Here is a 26122-nt window from a genome sequence, read left to right on the forward strand (position 1 = left end):
CTGATCACTGTGGTACAATGCTGATCAAAGGTTTCTAATCACAAAAGGAACCTTGCACCATCACCCTCTGATTCCTATTACTGAGCCAATTTTGTATCCAATTTGCCAACTTGCCTTTGATCCCATGGGCTCTAAGCTTTGGGACCAGCCTTCCATGTGAGACCTTATCAAATGGCTTACTGGAGACAACATCAACAACACTGCCATCTATTTACTTAGTTACATCTTTGAAAAACCCAGTCAAATTAGTCTGACAGGATCTCCAACCAACAAACTCATGCTGACTATCGCCGATCAATCCCTGCTAATGATAGTTTATGATAACCAAAGGCATAAAGATGTCGGAAGTGGCAAGTTGATGTAATGAATTAATAGTTAAGGTATAGTATTACTAGTTGGCAAAAATGGCTAAATGACCCACGTTCTTTTCACTTTACTTTTCAACGTCAGGGTTCAGAAAACCAGAGCTACATTAACAAGCTGACTTCAGTCGAAATTGAGTACAACATTGCTTAAAAATGTGTTCTTAAAATTTTTGTGGAGATTTTTATGAGTTATTTAAGGAAGTTTGGAAGTTGCTAACCTTACAAATGATAAGAGTCTGAGTAGAATTATTTTTGGTAATGTAATCTGAATTGGTACACATTGCATGCACCCCGTTGCTTATCAAGAAAGAGCTATAGGACTTGATTATTATATTTATTGCATAGGTACAAACATTGATAAACAGCCCTTTTTGTTAGGACATTGGTCGCTCTTTTTCAGTTTGCAATTGCAATAATTCACTGAATTTATTTTAAGAACATTTTCTCACTCTCCTAGCAAACTGTATTTCTTGTTTTGTGAAACTGTTGTAGTGTTTATAAAATGGCTCAATACGTCTTGACTGCTTGCTTGGTTATTGTTTCACTTTTTTTTCTGTACAGAATGCTATAGTCTCCCTTAAGGAAATATGTGGATTAGCTCCCACTGCCAATCTGTCTCAGTGTGTACTAACCCTGTCATCAAGATTACTGAACGGTGACAACACTTCTGTAGTAACGCTCAACATGAAGAACCGGTATCCCTGTTTGGAGCCCCTAGGGACGCTAAACGATATACAAAGGAAGGTTCTTTCATCATATGACCTGGTAGGCATGTTTTATTTTCAATATGCAAACCAAAGAACATTCATATGCTTTACATATTTTACAAATATTGATCATTTAAGTATTTGCATAATGTTATTTGTGTGAAAAAAATGCAGTTATTTTCCAGAATACCAGAAGAGTGCAGAAAAGATTTATTTTTGGTAGGACTTTATTCATTGGAAGGTCGGAGAATGAGGGGTGACCTTATTGAGGTGTATAAAATCATGAGGGCTGTAGATAAGGTAAATGCACACAGTCTTTTTCCCAGGGAAAGGGAACCAAAAACTAGAGGGCATAGATTTAAGGTGAGAGCGGAAAGCTTGACTGCCATGGCTACTCCATGAGGATCTGTGGGACCAACTGACCAGGAAGCTTGATTGCCATGGCTACTCCATGAGGATCTGTGGGATCAAATGACCAGGAAGTTTGATTGCTGTAGCTACTCCATGAAGCACAGTGAGCTACAAACAACGATTAGGCCTCAGGTAGTTAATCTTGAGGCCCTGGCCTGGGAATAATCCGATGGACTTTTGACTGGTTGCCACTGTTAATGCTTTTTGAACTTTTTTTTAGATGTCTCTCATAATCAGATGTGTATAATTGTATTACGTGTAAATTATTAAAATATCTTAAACTGCTAGAAACACAAAGATAAAATTGACAGTGATGACCCTGTTCCATAAGTTGTGTCATGCTCAGCAGGGATTCCAGCAGTACAGTAAGAGGAGAGATGCACAGGCATTTGACCTCCTGTTTGACTGAAAAGAGGAAGAGGAGATGGAGGAATGGTGAAACGAGAGGAGAGAGAGAGAGAAAGAGTCTCAGTGAGAGTGGAGAATAAGTGAGAGGAGAGGAGGCTCAATGAATTGGGAGGAGGAGGAGAAGGGACAGTGGAAGTGAGAGGGAGAAGGGAGGAACAAAGAAAGGAGAAAGGGAAGATGGTCTTTGTGAAAGGGGAGAGCGGGTCTCAGTGGAGACCGAGGAGGACAGAGGGATGGTGTGAGGGGACAGTTGGTATGGAGAAAGAAAATGCAGAGAGGAAAATGAGGGAGAGCATAAAAGGTCTTGATGTGGGGGAGAAAGTAAGTGAAGAGGATAGTGAAAGAGACAAAGAGTGGTTGGAAGCAGAGCAGAGGAAAAGAGTGAACTGAGAAAGAGAGGAATAGTGAAAGAAGAGATCGAAAGGATAAAGGATTGGAAGGAGAACAGATGGATTGAATGGGGGAGATAGTGGGATGGCCAAAAGAATAAGAGGGGGGATTAGAAGGAACAGTGAAAGAAGAGAGAGCAAATAGGGACAGTGAAAGGGAAGGGATAGAGGATCTTGATAAAGGGATAGAGAAAGGATGGGGAGGGCGGGTGGCGAGAGAGAGGGCGAAGAGGGTCGGCAAAAACAAAAAGTTAGGTGGTAGAGCAAGAGTGAAAGAGAGGGGGAAGGGAGTCATGGTGAAAGGAAAAGAAAGGAGAGATGAGATGGACAATAAAAGTAGAAAGCTGAGTGAGAGAAAGAGTATCTTGGTGAACGAGGAGTGTGGGAAGAGGGGCAGTGAAGGAACAAGGATAGAGGAATGGTGAAAGAGAGAGAGAGAGAGAATGGAAAGACAATAAAAGTCCAGTAACTATAGAGCAGTCAGTTTAACCTCAGTGGTGGGAAAGCTTTTGCAAACATTGATCTGGGACAGGACTAAAAGTCATCTGGACGGGCATGGATTAATTAAGGCAAGCCAGCATGGACAAATCTTATTCAAGCAGTTTGATCAGATTTTTTGATGAGGTAACAGAGAGATTTGATGAAGGTAATGCATTCATTGTGGTGTACATGCACTTCTAGATTTTTGATAAGGTGCCACATAATAGACTTATCAGCAATGGCATGGCATAAAAGGAACACTGCAAGCATGGATACAAAGTTGGCTAGGTAACAGATATCACAGGATCATGATGAATAGTTATTTTCAGCCTGGAGGAAAGTGAACAGTGACATTCCCCAGCACTTGGTGTTGGGATTATTGCTTTTTTGACTGACATTAATGTCCTAGACTTGGGAGAGAAGCCACAATTTCTAAATTTGCAGATTACCCGAAGACGTAGCAGTATTGTAAACTGCAAAAGTAATAGTGATAAATTGCAACAGGAAATAGGCTGGTGGAATGGGCTGACACATGGCAGAAGAAGTTTAATGCAATGTAAGGTGATACATTTTGTGAGGAAAAATGAGAAGAACCAATATAGAAAAAAGGATGTGGTTCTAAAAGAGGTGTAGGAGCAGAGAGTCCTGGGGGCATACGTGTATAAATCATTGTAAGTGACGGAACAGGCTGATAAAGCAATTAATAAGGCATAAGTAGGCTTTATCGATAGAGGCAAAGAGTAGAAAAGCAGAGAAATCATGCTGAACCTTCACATAATACTGGTCTGGCCTCATTGCATTCAATTCTGGTCCCCTCATTATAGAAAGGGTATGAAAGTATGAGAGAGGATCCAGAAAAGACTTATGAGGGTGGTTTTAGAAAGCTTGTTACCATTGAGACCACAGTGACATTCAGTGATCTGCTTTTTTTTGATCAGTTGCATGGCTCAAATAAATGTTGTGCTATCCTAGGTCTCTGAGCTTTTGGGAGAGGCCAGAGAACAGAACAGCACAGGAACAGGCCCTTTGTGCCGACCATGATGCGAATCCAGACTAATCCCATTTGCCTGCACGTGGTCTATATCGCTCCATTCCCTGCCTGTTTATGTACTTGTCAAAGTGTTCCAGGCACCTACCACTCTCTGTGTGAAAAAAAACTTACCTTGTAAATCTCCTTTAAATTTTCCCCTCTCACCTTGAAGTTATGCTCTCTAGTATTTGACATTTCTACCTTGGGGAGAAGGACTCTTGACCATCTTGGAGAGCTTTTGTTTCCTCTTGATGATGCTTTAGTGGATTAAAAAATTAACTAGGAAGTTGATGAAACAACCTATTGACCTTGAGAGTAAACAAAATAGTATTTTATCTTATAAATTCGTGGAAAGACTGGAAACATTCCAGGAATGGTCATGGGAAACAAGTGTGAAGGAATTAAAGAAAATAAGTTCTTAAAGTACAGCACTGAAAAAGAACAAAGATATTTTGTTTTTTTTTGATGAAGAATCTATTTGAAACTGTCTTTTCTCATTTCAGATGCTGGTAGTCTGCTATGTATCCCTGACATTTTCCATTTTAATTTGCATTTTCTTTTTTTTTCTTTTTTATTAAAGGAAAGTTGTTCCAACAGGGAAATGCTTAGAATTAGACAGGAGGAAAGAATATAGGGGAAAAATAATTGTAGAGGGTGTAGATACAAATCTACAAATTAGTTAAACAGAAAGGGTAACTGTTAGCCACTCATAACAGGTGAGAAGGAAAACAGTTTGGGAGCAGAGAGAATTGGGTCATCTGTTAACTGCAATAATTTAACAATTGAAAATATTAGTACTGAAAAGGGATTAAGTGTATAATTGGTGAGATAATCTAGATGGCTGTAATATTCAGTAATCTATGATGTTATTTGAATGGCAGTAACCTCACAATTTTATGGCATTTAACACAGGCTTTTGGTTTCTGTCTTAGAGCATGCTGAGTAGGCCAGGTAGAATAGAATGCAACAGAACCTTAGTACTCCTTTTCTTCACAGATTGAATTATACATCTGAGAAAATACTGTAAATACTCAACAAATAAGTTTGCATCTATGAAGAGAGCAAAACAGATATGCCTACAAATTTTAATGCACGATCACACTATAATGGCATACAAGTGACTTCAAATAGCCTTTGAGAATATGCCAGCCAATTCCCTTCCAGCACTGGGTTCAGGAGAGGGGATTGAGGTGGCCTTGAATCAAGACTTCCCGGCATTAATAGCACTCTTCTCAGTGGCAACCTTCTCAAGTGTGATTGGGGAAGTGGTGGCACATGTTGTCAGGGTGGAGGAAATAGGAGCCCAGCAAATGGCAGAGGATTAGTGGATTTGGATCAGTGATGCCAGCACGTTATAGGCTTGGGATCAGGGACAGAAGCCATTGTGGAATTTATGGTGGTAAATTCAGTGACAGAGCTGGCGTAAAGATGTTGGGACAGAGTGGCGGGGGTTGAGAGTTGCAGCAAAGGGAGGGATGATCGCAGAGTTCAGGAGGGTGTGGAGCAGGGGTTCAGGACACAGGCTGGACATGAGGGTTGTTTGCAGGCACTGTTGTTTCAGTGAAGTATGACCGTCCAAGGATGAAGATAAGTATTTTACTTGCCTTGCAGGTCTCCCAGTTTGGCATTGCAGTTTTAAGACTTTACTGTCTCAGGAATGCCTGGCATTGATGCCCCCTGGAAGACATGGTCCAAGTTCCCCTGCAATGCTCCAGAAAGAGTGTTGCATGTGGAATTGTGTCATTTTTTGTGTCCTTGATGCAGAAATCAGTCTTGGTTACAAGGGTGACTCACAAAAAGTAGAGCTTGGTCAAATTTCCTGATTCCCATGATTCAACCAGGAAATGGTTGCAAATGCAATTTACAATTTTTAATCCCATGTCATGGAAAAGAAGTGCAATGTGATCCAATTTGCCGGCATTAATGGTTCAGGTTGTCTTATCAGGGTTTTAATAATGCAGAAGTAAAGAAAGGGGGAGGGTAAGATTGAATAAAAAGGAAGGCCTAAAATATAGTGAAAGGCAGGAAAGATGAAAGGAAAGATTCTGCAAGGCTGAATAAAGTAAAGGATTGGTCAAGTGGCAGCAGTAAAGTCATGACAACAACTGCTGACCAAAAGATGGGAGTACTAACTATCACCTGAAATTGTTGAACTTAATATTGAGCCAGAGGTTGTAAATTGCTTTTTTTGAAATATAAGCTGCTGGTCTCCAGTTTAAATAGAACTCCATTAGGACACTGTAATAGACCGAGGACAGAGAGGTCAAAGTAGGAGTAGGATCAGGAATTAAAATGACAGGTGATCAGAAACTCATGGTGTTCCCATAATTATCTTATTGCTGGTTTTAAACTGTGTCACTAGTTCTAGTCTTGAATGACCTTACACTTAGTTGTTTGCTCACTTTACTCACTTTATTTTCTGTGTCTGGCTGGTGGTCTGGGTATTTCTGATTTGCAGAATATTTTACATATTATCCTTCAGTATACCCTCAGGGGAACTACAAATTCTTATGGGCTGGAAGTTCTTTTGTGTAGCCTTTTTATGTGGCACACAATAGATTCAAAGCACAAATGTGATCCTTATAGTGCAGCATGGGAAACTGACGTGCCTACACACAGAGGCTACTGTGCCTCCAGCAGCGATATCAATCAAGGTGCAGTGCACTTTTGACATTGCTCCTGCAACATTAAAATGTGCACACATGCTTTAGGAACTTCATGGGCCTTGAATCAAAAAGAATGCCTGAACTGGAGGAAGGCTTCCTTCACTTGAAGTTAAATGACCATCACTGCTGAGCAACCGTCGCATAGAGTGGAATTGCTCTGCTGTGGCCCTGTGTGAATCTGGCACTGGTGGCATGGTGCACCATTGCAATGTATTTTCTATGCACTTTAGAATCTCTAGGCATTTTTCTCATACATTTTTAGGATTATTATCAATTACCAGGTCAAGATTACTAGGAACTCTTGTGGTAACTTGACACTACATCCACCAACTCTGACTCCAAGCTTCTTGAATTTTCCCAGTTTATATTAAAGTTGCCTATTTAGAAAAAAAATCTTGTTCTCAAAATAATAATACCTTATTGTGGTAGTTGGATGACTAGTTGAGAGAGAAAGAAATAGAATGATATGTTGTGAGATGATATAAGGTGAGAGAAGGCTTGTTTACAGTGCAAATATTTTGTCACGAACCAGCAACAAAAGAAACACACTGAGCATGATTTAGTGTTAAAAACTATTTTATTAATCACTACTTATGATAATACGTAAAATAAAAGTAAAAATGTTAGTATGTTAGAATTCAAAAATGTTAAACCTCGAACGTTAACCCCAAAATTAAACTCGTCGTGTGTGTGTGTGTGTGTGACAAAGTCCAAAAGTCCCAGTTCCAGAATGGTTCTTAAAGTTCAGTTCCGCAAGCCATAAGGTGGAACATGAGCAAGGGCTTCTTCAACAACCACCGTTGTCTGAAGATAAGATGTAGATGTAGAAAAACATAGAGAGAGTACATACGAAATCCAAATGTTCCACGATGGAACCCAAACGACACTTCAGTGTTTACTCGGTAGTGACTTCCTCACCCCGAAAAGCATCCGAACCGTGGTCGTCCACACACAAATACCTGTTTCCTTCTACAGGTCAGCAACAAAGTGAACTCCACCGGATTACTTCCAACTTCCATACATGGATTTCAGTGGCAAACACAGTTATTGTTTCTCATCCATCGATAGAGAAAACAAGCAGGCTGGTGTCTCTCTCCCTTCTCTCTCTCTCTCCTTCTTCTTCTTCTTACTTCTTCAACAACGTCATTACGTCCTTTATCTTCTATTGACGTAAGCACGCCCCACACACACATACACACACACTCTCTATCTTAAAGGGACTTTCACTGAGTCCGTAACAATTGGCATGTAATTATACCAAGTAGGAGCTGGGGTAGGGCAATCACCTCCTCATGGTTGGTCCATCATTTAATAAAATCATGACAAAATCTGGTCTGAGTGCAACAACAACAGTGTTTTCTTACCTACTTCTGCTAACTTTACAGCCACTTGTTTAGCAAGAAACTACATTAAAAATATTCACGGCTTTTTGAGGAAGAGAGTTCCAAAGACTCGCTGCCCTCTTGAAGAAAAGAATTTGCATGGTTTTTAAATCCTATAGCATTGAACTCCTCCATTTATAGATTACGCACGTTGTTAAATTGCTCGCCAGGTGTGAAATAGAAAATTATTGCCAACACCTCCCAGGCCTGACTCGTTAGTGCATACAGCACAAAAGTAAGATTCTCAAAAAAGATCCAAGCCCCAATCATCTCAATCTCCATCATCAATGACTTCCCTTCTGTTATAAGATCAGAAGTGGGAACATTTGTCAATTATTGCACAGTATTTAATTCCGTTTGCAACTTCTCAGAAGATGAAGCAGCTTGTGTCTTCTCAGCATTCAAGCATGGGTTGATTAGTGGCAAGTAATATGCGTGCCTCGCAAATGCCAGGCAATGACCACCTCCATCAGTATAGAGTTTAACCATCACTGAGTACCTCATGGACAACATACAGGTCACTACTGACCAGACACTTAATCATACCAGCAATATGAATATGAAAAATACAAGACAGGCCAAGAGACAGGGCATCCTACAGTGAGTGATTCACTTTCTGACTCCCCAAAACTTTTCCAGATCTGTGGCGCAGAAGACAGATCTCTGATGGACAGCAGATATTTCCATTACTGGGAAATAGTATGGGGACACAAGAGACTGCAGATGTTGGAATCTGGAGCAACAAACAAGCTGCTGGAGAAACTCTGCGGGCCAAGCAGCAAGATACTGCCTGACTCACTAAGTTCCTCCAGCAGATTGTTTGTTGCTAGGAAATAATAACGTCTTGTTGTCAGCAAACAGTAAGTGTACTTTCCTGGAGTTAGGCAAGTTATTTCTTACTTGCACTCTCCAGTGACAGAATTCTGTGAGAACAAAAAATGCTTGTTTTTAAATTTGATTTATTCAAGAATGACTGAAATTTCCCTCGCTGATAGCTGATTGGATAAGTGCACACTTTGTTTGATACAGAGCTCTATGGTCATTCATGCCACCAGGTTTAATTATTCCACTCAAAGTTGGTTGAATTACTCCACTCCAAAGTTCCTATTGGTAATTTCTGGAAAATGGATATTCATGCTTTTAAGACAACAAAGCCCCTATTTGGGATTATTACATTTACCAAGACATCAAAATTCCAAGTTTTCTTTCCATCTTCAAAAATGCAGCAGGATTCACATTTATTAACTGCCCCCAAGGCTGACCCTCAGAAATCCTTATGTCACTTGATGTTTGAGTATTGCTGACCAATCCTTTCAGCACTGTGCAAATTGCAACAAGTAAGTTTTGAGACACAAAGTTTGATACAGAAGCCTTAATCTTCCTTATTTACCAGGATATGAGTTAGAACTATTGAGCAACTTAAAAGAATATCTGCAGTGTTACCCAACTTCACATAGAGCAATAGAAACAGGAGATGCTTGAAATATTCAGCAGGTACAAATACAAATTCACCAACGACACCACTATTGTTGGACAAATCCCATGTGGTGATGATTCAGCTTACCAGAGCGAGATAGGACACCTGGTTGAGTGGTGCTGTGACAATAATCACTCGCTCAATGTCAGTAAAATTAAAGAGCTGATTGTTGATTTCAGGAAGAGGAAGGGGAAGGAGGGCAAACATGCACCAGTCTACATTGGGGGATCAGTGGTGGAGAGAGTCAGCAGCTTTAAATTCCTGAGTGTTAACATATCAGCTGACCTGTCCTGGGCCTAGCACTTAGATGCAATCACAAGGAAGGCATGCCAGTGTCTTTACTTTCTCAGAAGGTTAAGGAGGTTTGGCATGTCACCGAACGTGAACAAACTTCTACAGATGTACTGTTGAAAGTATCCTGACTGGTTGCATCATGGTCTGGTACAGCAATTCAACTGCACAGGAACATAAGAAGATGCTGCCTCAAGAAGGCAACATCTATCACCAAAGATCACCATCCAAGCCATGCCACCTTCTTGCAGCTACTATCTGGCAGGAGGTACAGAAGCCTGAAGCCCCAGGTTCAAGAACAGCTACTTCCCTTCAACCATTCGGTTCTTGAACCAACCTGCACAACCCTAATCACTACCTCAGTACAGGAAGTCCCCGACTTACAAACGCCCGACTTATGAACGCCTGTACTTACAAACCAACCTTCATGGTCGGTTCGTAAGCGGGCCCGGCCCCCGATCCTACCATGGGGCGGTACACCTTTGGCCCAACCCCGGGCCAAGTGCGTATGTGCGGCTGGGGCCATGCGTGGCCGCAATCCCCGGCCCAAGTGCACGTGCACGGCCGCGATCCCTGGCCCAAGTGCGCATGTGCGGACACTGTTCCGAGTTACATACAAAATCGGGTTACGAACAGACTCAAAAACGGAACTCGTTCATAACCCGGGGACTTCCTGTACAGCAACACTGTAAACACTTCGCATTACAATGGACTTTGTTTCTTTTTTGTCCTAATTATGTTCATTCTTGTATAATTATGTTGTTAATTTATTTTTTGTGAATGTTGTATATCTGATGCTATGTAACTGTAACATTGCTGCAAGCAAGTTTTTCATTGCACCTGTGTATACATGTAGTTGTGCACATGACAATAAACTCGATTTTGACTTTGACTTTAGGTCAGGCAGCTTTAGAGAGAGAAACAGGGTAGGGTTAACATTTCAGGTTGATGATCACTCATCAGATCTAGGCAAAGTTAGAAAGCAACTTTGTCTGAAGTTGCAAAGACAGGAGAAAGGTGTAGAGACAAAAATGTCATTTTATTTTCTCCAGTATTTCCCCTTCTCTGCAACCTAAAACATGCTTGTTTTCTAACTTTAACTAATTCTGATGAAAGATCATCAAACATTAACTCTGTTTCTCCATGCTGCCTGACTTGCTGAATAGTTCCAACATCTTCTGTTCATTTTTCAGTTTTCCAGCATTTGCAAAGTTTTGTTTTTTGTAGAGCAATATGGAGGTCGGGCTAGTAAAAAACCTGTCAATTCAGCCACTTCAAAAATATGGACAGAAGTGTAGTGGCAGATAGTAACCCCTTCATAACAATAATAAACTCTCTACAATGTTGGGACAAATTTAACAAAGTGGGATAGGTGACATGCTGAGTATGTGCATTGACTGATGAGTTTAAGCTGCATTCCATGTCCTCATTATTACATCATTGGCCTATGGGATTTCAGGATATACATTTTGGTCCCTATTTTAGTTTGTGCCTGGTATAGAATCCTTCCCCCTTACCTCACGCCTATGTGCCTTGAATACCACCAGCCACCTTACCTGGTCCCTTCACACTGATGCGGTGATCAAGAAAGCACATCAGTGTATTCACTTTCTTAAGTGTCTGAGAAGACACGGCATGTCTACGAGGATTCTCTCGAACTTCTACAGATGCACTATAGAAAGTATTCTGACGGGTTGTATCTTAGCCTGCAGTGGCTACTCTTGACTGACTGAACATGCAGAGAATGGTAAACACAGCCCAGTCCATCACAGGCTCGTTATTTCCTTCCATCCAATCCATCTTCACGTTGCGTTGCTTTAGGAAGGCTAACAGTATCGTCAAGGATACCTGCCACCTTTTTCTCTCTTCTATGTTCTTGGAGAAGATACAGGAACTCAAGCTACTTCCTCACTGCTATCAGACGTCTAAACCTAACACCTTTCACACCCCCTTCCTGGTGGTGCTGCCACATTCTTGTACTCTTAACTCTACCTCTCTCAGTTATTCTGCTATTGTTACTTTATTTTTTTGCACTATTTCAGATTGCACTGCAATCTTTGCACCATTCTGCTGTTTTGTGCTTGTCTTTGTATTTAAAGTTGTATTTATTCTTACCACTTATACTGTTTACATTGTGAGCTTTATGCAAACAGTGAATTTCATTGTATCCTGGTGTATATGACAATAAACTAATCTAATATTTGCCATTTAAATCTTTATGCTTCATGCCCCAGAAGTACTCTAATTTTCCTTTAGAATTTGAAAACTAAGTGTGAAACAGAATAATACTTTGGGGAGAGAAGTCATGCATAATGGAATTTGCAGTGGGAACCTGAAATTGCAGCCTTCAGAGACGTTAACCAGTTTTCCAGGAAAACAGCCTTATGAGAATCAAGATTTGAACCAATGACTTCATATAAACTGGAGAAGAATAATTTCCTAAAAGTGGCTTTGGCGAACCAAAGAGTGGGCATTTTAGTGATGCATTGAAGCACTGCTGCTGTTTCTGTTAGTGAATTCCATTCCAGAACATCTAGAAAAGATGCGAGGAAGCACAGCAACAACACTTCATGAACTTTGGAAAAATTGCATGTTCTGCTTTATTTTTTCAGAATTCTGACATTCTGTTCTTCCTGTCTATTCATGTGGCATTCTTGAGGAATATCAGTTGAATGGTTTCATGTTCTGGGAAGTACCAGATAAATTAAAGGTTGAAGGATTATATGTTGCAAGAAACTTTAGTTTAACTTGTGACAACCAAAATTATCAATCTTGAAAAAGATATTCCTTTAATCATTCTTTAAAACTTTGGGATGCAATTTAGCCAACTGTATGAAAAATCTTGTGCCAAAATTAGTATGTTTTACGTAATAACATGTTTATTTAATTTACTTTTTTTTGGATTTATGTACAAATACAAAATAATTATTAATTCATTAATAAAAATTTTCCTTATGTACAATTATTCTCTGCCATCCTTTGCTGGGCTTGAATGTTAGTTTAATTCACCAAATGTAAGTTCTGGCAGGTCAGGGCAGTGTAATTATGTTGCCCAGATTAAAGTAAGGGCTTTCAAAGGATTTTCTGATTTACTGAGAGTGAAAAGAATCATGTGCCTTGTTTACAAACAGACACACATGTTTTGATTCAAATGTGAACAATTTTGGAATTTTGAGATTTTGACTTTATTTACTAGTTGTGTTAGTTGCATTCTCAAGCATTTTACTTTGCCAAATACTGTTTTATTCAGTTGGCACAGAGTGTTTAAAATGGGACTAAATTATATCCCAAGGTTTTTATGTGTGATTCGGAGGACTTGATATTCTTGTAGGTTGTCATTAAATCCAATTGAAAACTAAAGCTTCTTGCAACAGTTAATCCTTCAAGCTCAACATTTGTCTGGTACTTTTTCAAACACAAATCTATGTAATTATTTTTCCTCAAGAATATCAGAGATTAAATTAGAAAATCAAATAATAAGAAAAAAAGATAACCAAATGTCAGTTCTCCCAGAAGCACAATCAAAATGTAACATGAATATTGAATCATTTTTTTCATCAAATTGAATAGAGAATTCACCATTGAGTGTATATCCATTACGAGGATTAAAATTCTAAATCTTGAGTGCTTATTGTAATGCTTAAAGCAATTTTAAACCAACAAAAGCAAAATACACCAGATCCTAAAATTCTGAAATAACAGAAAATGCTGGAAATGCTCAGCATTTTTGGCACAATGTAATGCAAGTTAATCACCTTGAACCACTTGCCCAAAGATTCTGGAGACACGAGACTGCAGACACTGGAATCTGGAGCACAAAAAACAAACTGCTGGAAGAACTCAGCAGGTCAAGCAGCATCTGTGGAGGCGGCGGGATGGCTGACACTTTGGGCCGAGATCCTGCATCAGGATTGAAATTGTACCGGGGAGATAACGGTATATAGAAGTGAGAGGGGTGAGACAGAGGCTGGTAGGTGATAGGTGGAACCAAATGAGGTGGGGGGGAGGGGGATGGGGGAGAGGATGATGGGCAAATGGAGCCGGTGGGGGGAGGGGTCCTCTGTCTCAACACTCCCTCCCCCCCCACTTGACACCAGCTACAAAGCCTGAACCTCAACACTCCCCCTCTCCTTGCATATGGCTATCAGTGAGTTCTATTGGAACATAGAACAATACAGCACCAGAACAGGCCCTTCAGCCCATGATGTTGTACTGAACTAACTTATAACGCCTAATCCCTTCTGTCTGCATATGATCCACCTCCCTCCATTCTCTGGATATTCCTGTACCTATCCAAGAGCCTCTTAAACGCCTGTTGTGAGCTCCCACTGCACATTTCAGATGTATCTAAGGCCTTAGGCCGCAGGTGCAATTGAGTAACTATTCCCTTTCTTTAGAGTCATCGAGTTTGTACAGCACAGAAACAGGCCCTTTGGCCTACCACTTCCATGCTGACCATTTCGTCCATCTTCACTAATCCCATTTATATATATTATTAGTCACTTATACATCGAAACACACAGTGTAATGCGTCTTTTTGCATAACCGAGGATGTGCTGGGGGCAGCCCGCAAGTGTCGCCACTCTTCCGGCACCAACATTGCATGCCCTCAACTCCTAATCTGTACGTCTAGGACTGTGCCTTGCCTTTTTAAGTGTCTGTCTGAAAGCCTCTTCAACATTGTAATTGTATCTGATTCCACCACCTTTGGCAGTGTGTTCCAGATGTAAATAAAAATTTCCCTCAGATCCCCTTTAAAACTCCTTCCTCTCACCTTAAATCCATTCCCTCCTGTTTTTGATACCCCTACCATGGGAAAAAGATTTTGACTATCGGCCCTGCCTATGCCTCTTATAATCTTAATGAAATGAAAATGTGCTGCCAGAAGCAAGGCTGGGTTGAAGAGGTCAGTGGTGCAGGAAATGGCAGGTGTCAGGAAGGCCAGCAGCACTGGGCCTATTTGGAGCCAGAGGTCAGGAAGGGCAAGAGAATCGTCTGGATCGATCAGAGTCTCTGATTGTGCAGATCGAACCATATGATGTGGGAAAGAGTACAGGGACAGCCTGGTCTAATACGGCTCTGTGTTTGGGCTGATTGGGGCTTGTGGGTCATGTGGTGTGAATCTGGAAGCATCAGTGCCTGTGGTTGGAGAAATGGGGGAGGTCAGAGTCATGAAGTCACAAAGTGCACGAAACAGTTGGAGGTTGTGGAGATCAGAATGTCCATCAGGATGCTTGGGAAGATCTTAGATGCCTCATGAGAGTCAGGAGGAATACAAGGAATTTGGGGGATTGCAGGACCATGAAGTTAGTGCCCAGGCCTGGGATGGGAGTCGAGAAATGAGGGAGTGAGATCAGTGAATCGGGGTTTGTCTGTAATAATGAATCAGTGCTGTGTGTGGAGCAGCTAGGAGGATGAAAAGTAAGACACAGACCTGACAGGGATCAAGAATCAGCATTGTGCTACTAAACATGGCTGCCTGAAAGTAATCAACAACAGACACTTCCAGGAAAATTTCAAGTCTAATTTCCCTGCCGTGTTACATAGGGAACGGTGCAATCCTATGGGTAACTGACACAGAAATTGCATCAGGGGTATAAGGATAATTGATCCCCAGAAATGCACAGTTGGATTTCTAAAGGAATGCAAAATGACCCAGGAAGGCACCTCCAAGGAAATTTGACTTTCAATCTCGTAATGCTGAATAAAAAACAACCTAATTTATGGGCAAGTAACTTTGCTTCAGTCTCTATAGATGCCGCTGAGTATTTTTAGCCTTTTTTATTTTAGTTTTAAACAAACTTCTGTGTGATGTGTTGCACTTATAGTTACCAGGTATGAAATACCTGTGCATGTACCAGCATATAATCATTATACCAAAATTCCTTCCTGAAATGTATACAAGATAGTTTGGGGCTGCCTGTTTTTTACAGTTTTGATTTCATTTTATGCTCCACACCAGTCGAATCACAGAAATAAATCACAAAAATAAATTCAACAAACTGTGCAAACACAAAATAAAAATAGTAGGCACAATTTTAACCCTGCACTGATTTAGGTGAATGGAAGCAAAAAGTTAAAAGGCTACTTTTTATACCTATTGTAATACATTTTCTGTTGAAAATATAATAGGACATCTTAGCTGTTCAGTTTGGATGCCATTAGCTGCACTGACCTTTTTAAACCAATTGACTTCTAAGAGGTTAAGGAGGCGATGAAGAAAGACTTCTACTAAATGTAGTGTGGAATTTTAACACACTCTCTAGTAACCAACCTATTCATTCATGGAGTGAATGAATTAGAAACATGATGAAGCTCTAAGTGATAGTAAGTTTGTGTCACAGTGGAGTGAGTTGGGAGGAGCTGTTGATTTTTAAGTCGTAGCACTGAGGGTGTTTTAAGTTACAGAAGAATGCTCTGTATAATGAAGTGCACTACTGTTGTTTGGTGTTTACTCATTTATATTTTTCACAGGTGATACAGGAGTCAAAGTACCTGATTGATATGGCAGATTCTATATATGACCAGATTATTCAGTGTCAGAGGTCAGGTATGTAACAGAAGTAATTTACATTGTTACCACTTTAAGAAATGTAGCACATGACCAAATTCTCTTGTATGTTGTTGATCCATAACTTCAGAGGAAGCTTCCAGAATCTGTCTTTCTCAACAGATAAAGCCACTACAAAAAATGTTGCTTTGCACAATTTTAAGTTTTTGGAAAATACTTTTGCCTTGTGAACTGAAATTACCACCTCCCTTCCAGTAGTTTAAAGAAAGATACTGAGACGTGGTGTCAGAATTGCTGATAAATGAATCTATGAAATATTGACACTGTGCCTGAAAATTGAGAAAGTGTGTGGACATGCACCAAGACTCAGTGAGATGCGTGATTCAACTAAGACAGTACAAGATGGAAAAAGTAAAGACATCGAGCTGTTGGATTTCCAGCAAGTAACTTAGCTATAGAATGGAGACAGTGGAGAAAAAATGTAAAAAAATGAGCAGGTTACAGCATAAGATCAGCACAGATGAAAGAATTAATGTTATTCTGTCTCTTTAGTCACAAGGGGAGGGAATTCTACCATACTATTAAGGCCTCATATGAGATCCTGGAGAATATAAATGGAAACCCAACTGGAAATGAAACGCTAGATCTTAACCACTTCATTGCATGCAACCAGCAGTGTTACTTAATTTCTTGACAGGGATCAGACTTTAAGCAGGTAACTGCAGTTTTACAGATTTGATGGAGTCGCTCATCAGAGACCAGGTTATTGTGGAAGTTGGGGGTCTGGTCTGAGGGAACAGCTGTTATGCAAGGCAGAGTCAGGCTGGAGGTGTTGGAGAGCCAACAGAAAGAAGGATATGCATGAAGTGCAAGACAAGGTGGAAGTCCAGCCTAAGTGCCTTAGATATTACAAGTATTGTGGTTGTCAACAACAGTGCTCTGTGTATGGGAAATAAATGTGTGCAGTGTGGATTGCAATGTCATCCCTACAAACAACACACAATAAAGAGGACATCAGACATTTATAGACTGGATGAGATGAGCTGTGCAGAGATAAAGACAGTGTCAGATTTGGTTTATCAGTTGAATGCAATGTACTTGGCAACAAACAAGGTCAGTTCTGCGGAAGAAACACTTGATGAATGTATGTATGGCAAGATATTGGTGCAAGAGCAACTTGAGTTAGGAACAAGGTGTAACGTCCTTCATCATGACCTTGTAGGTATGGTGTGTCTGAGTTACTGCAGCCTTCTGCCACTGGGGATGTTGCATATTTTCAAGGAGGCTTTGATAGCATCCTTGAATCTGTTCCTCTTTTTGCTTGGGAATCTCTTCCTGAAAGAAGTTTTGGAATAAAGTATCTGTTTTGGGAGCCTGGTGTTGGGCATATAATCGATGTGGCTGACTGGCTATAACTAGGGCCTCAATACTGGTGATGTTGGCCTGGGAGAGAACACTGATGTAAGTTGGCATATCCCTGCAATGCATTTGGGGAATTTTTCTGAGACAGCTTTACTGGTGTCTTTCTAGATATTGAAATATTACTGTCAATAGTCAAAGCCTCAGAAGCGTAGCAGATGACAGAGATCACTACTGCCTGATGTGCTGTGAACTTTGTACCAGGTCTGAGGTCTTGATCTTCAAACACCCTTTACCAAAATTGACTAAAGGCCATGCTTGCACATTTAAGGTATTGGTGACTTTCATCATCACCACTGAGAGGTGGCTCCCGCAACATGAGAAGTGGTCCATGTTTTCCAAGAGCACACCTTGAACCTTCATTGTCAGAGGGTGGTGCTGTATACTGGGAACAGAAGGGCAGATTCATTGACCAATGGAAGGAGATGGTTGAGGAGGACCCTGGCAATGATTCCCTGTGTAGTTACCACAGCTAAATTTGTTTCTTTTCTTGAAGATGCTTGTGATCATGGCATCTCTGAGGTCCCCTGGTATCTCCTTCTCTTCCCAAACATGGACAAAGAGATTGCAGATTTGTGCCTGAAGCTCCTTGCCACTGGATTTTAGAATTCCAGTGGGGATATCATCTGCTCCTGTGGCCTTGTTATTTTTTTCATCAGTAGGATGTGGCCTTTTTGACTTCTTGTTGGTCAGCAGTGACAGTAAGGCTGCACAGAATAGGTTGCTGGGATTAAAGTCCAGTGCACGCGCACCAGGAACAAAGTCATGGTTGAGGTCTTTGTGGTCTTCCTTCCAGCAGGAACGTGGGCCAGGTGTGTGTCCAGAGCTGAGATAGGGAATATGGGTCAGATGTGCAGCTGGAGTCAGGAGCAGGGGCCATGTGTGTACCTACAGATGGTGGCTGGGAAAGTGGACCAGATGCAGAGCAGGGGTTGAGAAAGTGGGTGGTGTGAGCCAGACCCAAGGGGCATTGAACATGGGAAGCTGTATGGCTGAAGTGGTGGGCCAGGATCATGGACAAGGTGAGTGGACAAGTCGTGCAGCTATCTCATAGCTCCAGTGACCTGGGTTCAATTATGACTTTTGATGCAATTTGCAGAGAGTTTACACGTTCTTCATGACTATGTGGGTTCCCTCTGGATGAGCAATCCTCTCCCACATGCCAAAGACACGCTGGTTGTTAGGTAAATTTTCCAGTGTAAAGGTGGAGGGAGGGGTGTTAATGGGCATTTCTGAGAGAATGGACTACAGGAAAAAAAGTGGGGAAATGGGATTGATGGAATTGCTCTGGGAGCTGGTATACACTTGGTGGACCTCTGTGTCATTATGAAATATGGAAAATGTGGGGTGTGACTCTTGAGTGTGGGATGGAGAATGGAATGAGGTGTGCGAGCAGAGCCAGGGGCTGAGATGATGGGTCAGATATATGGCCTGAGCCAGGGCTGAGAATGGGGCTGGATATGCAGTGGGGATAAGGAGCTGGAGACCAGAGTGTAGGTGAGAGGGTGGGTGAGATGGTGAGGAGCGAGGAGGAAGGCAGTAGTAAAGAGCACCTGTGTTTGAGTGCATGGGTGTGTGCACGCGCGTGTGTGCGTGCACCTGTGTGTGTTCAGACACATGAGCATTAATACCATGCAGCAGAACCTGACAAAATACTGGCACCTCTTAGGTTGTATCATTGTCTGAGCAAGGATCTGCAAAGATATCTGCAAAAGTATCAATGAGCATTAGACTGACCACTCTTAATCCGCTTAATTATATCCATCAACCTGGCCCTATACATCGGCATCTACAGAAATGCAAGAAGATCATTGTTGAAACCCTGAAGAACCTCACAAAGGTAGCTCTTCTCTGACAATGTTTCACAGACAACTTGTTGACTCCCAGCAAGCAGAAAATGCAGAGCGTCCACTCCATAAAAAGCAACTCTAAGCTTCTCTACTGAGAGGAACCAGGGGACTGGTTTGATGAGGATGACCAAGAGATCGAGGAGCTCATTAACTCCAATATTTCAAAGCTCCTCCTGTCTTGCACCCTCCCGTGGATCCCCAATTATCATTGTTCCAGCAATAGTGGATTTTCCTTCAGTAGCCTGGGTTCCAAGTTCTGGAATTTCTTCCCTAAACCTCTCCTCTTTCCACTCCTTTTAGACACTATTTAAAATCTATCTTAACCAAGACTTTGGACATCTGACCTTATATTGTCTTGAGTGGCTTGATATCAGATTTTGTATGATGCTGCTACAATGGAACCCCTTGGAACAATTTGTTATAAGACATGATTAAGATGCAAGTTTATGCTGTGTATTTATTAATCCTTTTGACACTACATCCATTGACAACACACAAGTGGGAATTTCTGATCCTTGGAGTCAGTGAACACAATGGAGGTAATCATAATCCTTCCAAAATGAGATGACCAACATTCCCTTTTCCTATTTCTCATCATCTAAGTCATCCATTTCCCTTCAGACCATTGGCCATGCTCTTAATTAGCCAATCGGGAAATGACGGCATTGTCAGTCAATAAGGTTGCCCTTGTTGGTTTCTTTACTTTGCTCCACACTCTTTCTACTTTATCTGTAAAATGTTTAGTGAAGATTGTTGGGGCTAATAATAGACCTATTTGTATGGAAGACATCCAGGGATTCCACGTGAATCTATATGCTGACATAATTTATAGTGCTTTGGCATGATTGCTATGTGCTAAGGCACTGTAAGTTATGTACATTATCAGGCATCTGCTGCTTACAGTGCATCAGAAAATCTTTAGCATGGATTGAAGGTACCATACAAGGTGCAGGAACTACATGGAGGATCAATGCCAGAGGGAGACAAAGGTGTTCAGTGCCTAAGGTGTAATGTCTTGAAGACAATTTCTCGTTTAGCCCATTCCATCTGAAATGTAACGAGACTAATATGCTTGGAGAAAATCTTGTGTACTGGCTTCTAGCCCACTTTGTTCTTGTTACCTGTATTGGGGCATATTAAAGGCTGAGCCTCCATAGTAAAATACAAAATATGAATGAACATCATACACAGCGGAGATTAGGTACTAGTGCCAAGGACATTCCTTTTGGGGTTCTATGTGCAACTCCATAACGGACTCATGTTACGAAAGTCAGTTCTCAGATAGGACATCGCTATGTGCAATTAATCTAAGCAGTGTCAGTTGATTTTCTTGTGAACATGAGGTCACAGCAGAGAAATTACCCATAATTTAGCATCAGAAACTCAAGAGAAAGGCCTGTGCGATAAATGGAAAATGTAGGGAATGCGGATCCTTCCACTGTTACAACCTAATTTATTAATACTTTAACTTACGGAGTTTTGATGTGAACCAAATATACTATACTGTATCCTTTGTTTAAAATGAGAAATTACATTCATTCTTTTTAAATTTATGTAATAAAATTACCACTTACTCATCCCAAGCAATTCAAAGTTTGATTATTTTGTTGGTATCTCAAAAAGCAATAATAGTATATACTTGTATGCCTCTAATATGTTTTACATGTTCTGATGTCTTCCACAGGACTTCAGTTTCATGAGGACCTTCATAATTTAGGGAAAAAAGAGGGATTAAAGGGAACTAAGTTAAATAGAGCATTTGAAAGTTTCGCATGGAATATCACTGTATTGAAGGTATAGTAATAACTAGATAAGCAGTTTGGTGAATACCTTAAATAATCATGTCTAATATGTAACAAACTGAATATTGGTTCTTTTCATTGTGAACACCTGAAAATTTCATGGTGTAATTGTAATTTAGAGTTTTTTTACAAGGACAAAATTATATTAACTAGATTGGCAGTAAGGGTGAAAAAAGGAAAATTACGGCACAAAATGGAAGCCAGAATATATTTTCCTTTTTTCTTCTATAATGAAACGTGTAAAAATAAATGATGTTTGATTCAATCCTATTAGGTTAAAGTTAAGCCTTTTGGATCTGGGTGCTAATTTCTCAAATCATTGCTGTTTTGAAATACTTAAATGTCTTTACTTATTTTCAGTTCACTTCTTGCTCACCTTCTAAGATGGCACCCTCCCAGCTATCCATCTGAACAACTGTATGCACATAACACTCAAAGATTTGTGCTAGTCTGCCATCCATTTCTCCTCCCTCCCTCCCCCGACTCCTCTCTCCTCTCCCCACACTCACACATTTTCTGTAGTTGTTTGGGTCCAATTATCCTTCCTCTCCATCCCTCAGCCATCTGGCCAGACAGAGTAAGGCCTCAGCAGTAACCATGCTTCATTCAGCATACTCCTAGGCCCTGCCCCCAAAGTACTTTGACAGTCTTTGACAAGAGGAAGTTCTGTCTATAACTGTGCTGGACTTTGATTTAAGGAGTACAATTTCAAAGGTTTGAGATTAGATGAAGCATGTTATTGTGACAGAGAAAAGGGAACTTTGTCTATTATCTGCTTGTGGTTTAATGGACTCAGGATGGCTGAAGTTGCGACTTCTTTATTCTACAGCACCGTATCCTTGATCTTATTGAATATTAACAAAAAAACTGACAAAGAATCCAGAAGTGGAAAAATGCAATCCATGTAATTTACCTTTAGATACAGGGGGACTAGTAGTTCTAAATAATAATTAATAATCAAAACACTGAAGATCTGAAATAAAATAGAAAATAGTGGAAACAGTCAGTAGAACAGGCAACATCTGTAGAAAGAGCAACAGTTAACATTTTAGCTTGAAGACCCTTCATCAGATTCTGCATTAAGAAGTTGATTAAACTGGGGATAATACTCAATTTTACAAGGTCAGAATATTTGTATGTTCTTCATGTAAGGTATGATGGATTCAAACACTGAAGAAAAATAATATAGTGGGCACAGAAAATTCCACATAGGTCAAATTGCTAGGTTGCAGACGATTGAAAATGTAAATTCTTAAATTTAAAGCAGCATATGCCAACTCAAAAGTCACTTTTGATTGGTGGTTAAAAAGTAATGGATAAAATAGCCCAGTGCTGTTATTGGGCTCACATAGATATGATGTGTGACGTGATTATGGGGAAACTTAACCTATTGCTGAGCCAGCAGTATGGCAGGTCATCTGTGAAAGAGAAGCAGTGGAGAGTCATGCAGAAAACCTTCCCATTCTCTTTCTGCTCAGTTCACAGAAGACTGGTAAAAGCCATGCACTTCTGTATGTCGATCAGACGTCTATTAGAACCCATAATTGAGACCCATGCCTTTTTAGCCAATTTTATATCGCTGTTGGCAGACAATGCCAACCTTGCACTTCAGTGGTAATATCTGAGTGTGGGAAATTAACTGTAGCAGAATCAGAATTTTGTGGGGCAGTCCAATATTTGATTTAGGTTCACCCATTTTCATTAGGATATGCACATTGTAACAAGCTTTAAACAGAAGAGTGATCTGCACTGTCCCCATAACAATTTACCATTGATGTATATATGTGTTGGATACCTTGCATATGCTTTTTTAACAAACTAGCTAACTTGGTTAAACATTTTCCCCCAAAATACACTGGAAATTGATGTAAACAATTAATCAGTTTGATAAAAATGGTGCATATATGAAGACAGTGCTTTTGGATACTTGTTGCAAACATTTTGAAATGAAGCTCTGTTCATAAAATGTTCTCACCCAATTAACCCTTAGGCTTTGAACCATCACGTTTGGAGGAACATAGGTCGTGTCATTCTTGCTGAATGCCAGAAATGTCATCCTGAAGTATTTCCAAGTTGTGTTTTGATATAAAATGACTTAAAAGCAAGAATGGAAGTTTAACAGAAAATTGAAAATAGAGATGCCTTTTTCTTTCCTCAAGGCTCTTGTTTTATATAAGTGTTGCTAGATATTGTTTTTTATATTTTGGCTGGGGTTAAAATATATTAATAACTTTTTGGAGCAAACTTGGCAGATGAATATGTTTATAAATATCTTAAGATACTAGTGAATCCATATAACCATAATCCTTTGACGTATGCAGGGCCAGGGAGATTTACTGAAAAATGCTAAGAATGAGGTGCTGGAGAACATGAAACAGATTCATGCTGCTTGTATCTCATGTGGACTGAGCAAGTCAGGAAGTGAAAGTGCAGAGGTGAATTCCAAACAAAGTCTTCAGGCAATACAGGAGAAAGAAAATGGAGAGGAGAATCGAACACTTACTTAGTTCCTAAACAAGTCACAGTGGCTTGATTATGGAGTCAAAATTTTTGCTGTTTGGAGATAACAACCAATTTATTCCCGTGGATGATACTGAACATACTATCAGAACCTTTATACAGCATTTGAAAATACAGCACTAACTATTTAAAGCACCAAGTTTTATGGTATATACCACAATAAAATAGTTCAAGGAAAATCATATTAATGTGATATTTCTAACATTCCTGTAACTGCCTTTGATCTTGCATTTGCAGCTCATTTAAAACAAAGGCAGCACAGACTGCAAAATCACAATTGGCATGCACTTTTCTTTATATTTTTCTTTGATAAGTTATATAGATAACTGCTTTTAAATACATTTTAATGTGAACAAGAATATTGTACTGTACATTTAGTGTTTTGCGTTATAATATTTTTCTGCTGTGAAGACATTGTACGAAATATTGCTTTATTTTTAAATGTTTGTTATGTAGGTTGAGGTTTGTGTCAAAATTGTAAACATTTGAAAAATGGAATAGAGTTTTGAAACTTCAGAAAACATCAATATTAATTCTTAACAAAGACTTTTACCAAAACAAAGCAGGAAGTTGAATTTACTAGCCAAGTGGAGTAGGGTCGTTGCCTTTTGACAAATACAAATTGTAACAATAAAATTTCCAGTTTGTCATAGAGCACTACAGCATGGATACAGACCCTTTGGCCCAATGAGTCCATGCCGACCACGGTGCCCACTCAGCTAGTCCCAATTTCCTGCATTTGGCCCATATCCCTCTAAGCCCTGCCCCTCCATGTACCTATTCAAGTGCTTCTTAAATGATACTGTTGTACCTGCTCCTTAAATGATACTATTCTCCTGAAATGTTGAGGAAAGGAACCATTTGCAATGCTGTACATCCTTCAATTTATTTTCAGGCACCCTGGTTACCCCTAGAAATTTGCATATCCCTCAGTGGCTTAACCAGTTGGCTGCCTGAGTCGTACAGGAATCAAAAAGAACCTTGGTTTGATTCTTGGTTGGTTCTCCAATAGCCTACCTCAGCCAGCGCCTCGTGTGGGTAAAATTGGTCTTGGTTTGCACTATCCAGTTACCCTTACTGGACATGTGGACAACGTGTGAGAACATGATTAATACATCCAGTGGTGAAATAGCTTGCTGCTTTTCATTGTTAAGCTCAGCAAAGTGAATTTAAGTATTTTGACTGAAGCAGAAACAAATTTCAGTGCATGTCTTCAAAAGAAAAAGAAATTCAAATTGGAAAATAGATTGCATGAATTATTTTTCAGATGTTGTCTGATGCTAAAACAACATTTTGAAGTTTGCAGAAGCTGACCTTTTACTTATGTATTATGTTTCTAAATAAATGATTTCTTCAAAAGGGTAAGAGTTTATCATGATTATTCATGAGAGGAACAAATAGACCGTAATGAAACTGAAAAACTGTAAATTTACAAATACAGGCAATTCCCGTGTTACAGGGGTGGGGGAAGGTTGGGGTGTTCCTAGAAAACAGTTCAAATCACGATTTTCCATAATGCAAAGCTGCATCATCTGCACATATCAAGAAACATGAGTTACAAAAAAATTAATTTTTTATTGATTTACTTTTACAATGAGAGTGAATTTTATTCCATACCTCAAAGTTTTGGGCAGTGATTTGTGAATTCTGTAAGGGCGAATTTCCATTATCTAAACAGCTGTAATACAGGGGTCACCTATGCAGTGTACATACAGTAGGAAACTTTTCCTCTCATGGCCTAATAGCTGCATTGCTATATTAAGCTATCAGACATTGAACCAAACCCATGATAGGAATTTTAGTTATGTTTTTCCTTTAGACTAGCATATCCTGGTCAGTTATTAGAAAATGCTGGAAATATTCATCTGATCAGGCAGCATCTGTGGGAAGTGAAAAAGAAATGATCTTTCACATTAACCTTTTATTGACCCAAAACATTAACTTAGTTTCTCATCCTATAGATACTGCCTGACCATTTCGAAATTTTCAGCATTTCATTTTCTTATTCCAGTCTTTGTTGTCCAATGGAAGTCAGAGTGAATGTCAGCCAATGGATAAACTTGATGTTATTTGTTGCTGATGCAATTTGTGAAGATTTTTGTGGTCTTGACCTTTCTATTTTCTAAAACAAAATTAGATAATTGTGTGATGAAAGATCTAGTTAATGACAGACTGCATATGATGTTCTGGTCCATTTATCCAGTCTGTGCTACACAACTGAGATGCCTTGCACTTCAATCAGAAATACTTTGCACCCATGCGCTTTCCTGGGTCAGATGAAAAAGTCAGGCTGACAGGAGGTTTGGTTGGGGGGTGGTGGGAGGCGGTATTGCAGGGGGAAGCAATCTGGGAAATTTGCCTCTCATTACTCCAGCATGAAGACAATTGAAGTTAATCCAGATTACCCTGACCCT

At 40.0% G+C, this 26122-nt stretch overlaps 1 protein-coding gene across 2 annotated transcripts in view; it reads left to right on the plus strand.

Moving 5' to 3' along the window:
- The window catches only part of plcl1 (phospholipase C like 1), a 193263-nt gene extending 168202 nt beyond the window's left edge, over window positions 1-25061 (plus strand). The window contains exons 3-6 of one of the 2 annotated variants that reach the window (XM_052029664.1): window positions 927-1130; window positions 16081-16156; window positions 21071-21180; window positions 23510-25061. In XM_052029664.1, coding sequence (XP_051885624.1) covers window positions 927-1130; window positions 16081-16156; window positions 21071-21180; window positions 23510-23695 — 576 coding nt within the window. In that variant the 3' untranslated portion in view covers window positions 23696-25061. Of the gene's footprint in view, window positions 1-926; window positions 1131-16080; window positions 16157-21070; window positions 21181-23178; window positions 23306-23509 lie in introns of those variants that run through there. The other variant, XM_052029672.1, reaches the window with a different exon arrangement.
- The last annotated feature ends 1061 nt before the right edge of the window (window positions 25062-26122 follow it).

The sequence above is a fragment of the Pristis pectinata genome, chromosome 1 (assembly GCF_009764475.1).
Source record: "Pristis pectinata isolate sPriPec2 chromosome 1, sPriPec2.1.pri, whole genome shotgun sequence".
Lineage (NCBI taxonomy): Eukaryota > Metazoa > Chordata > Chondrichthyes > Rhinopristiformes > Pristidae > Pristis > Pristis pectinata.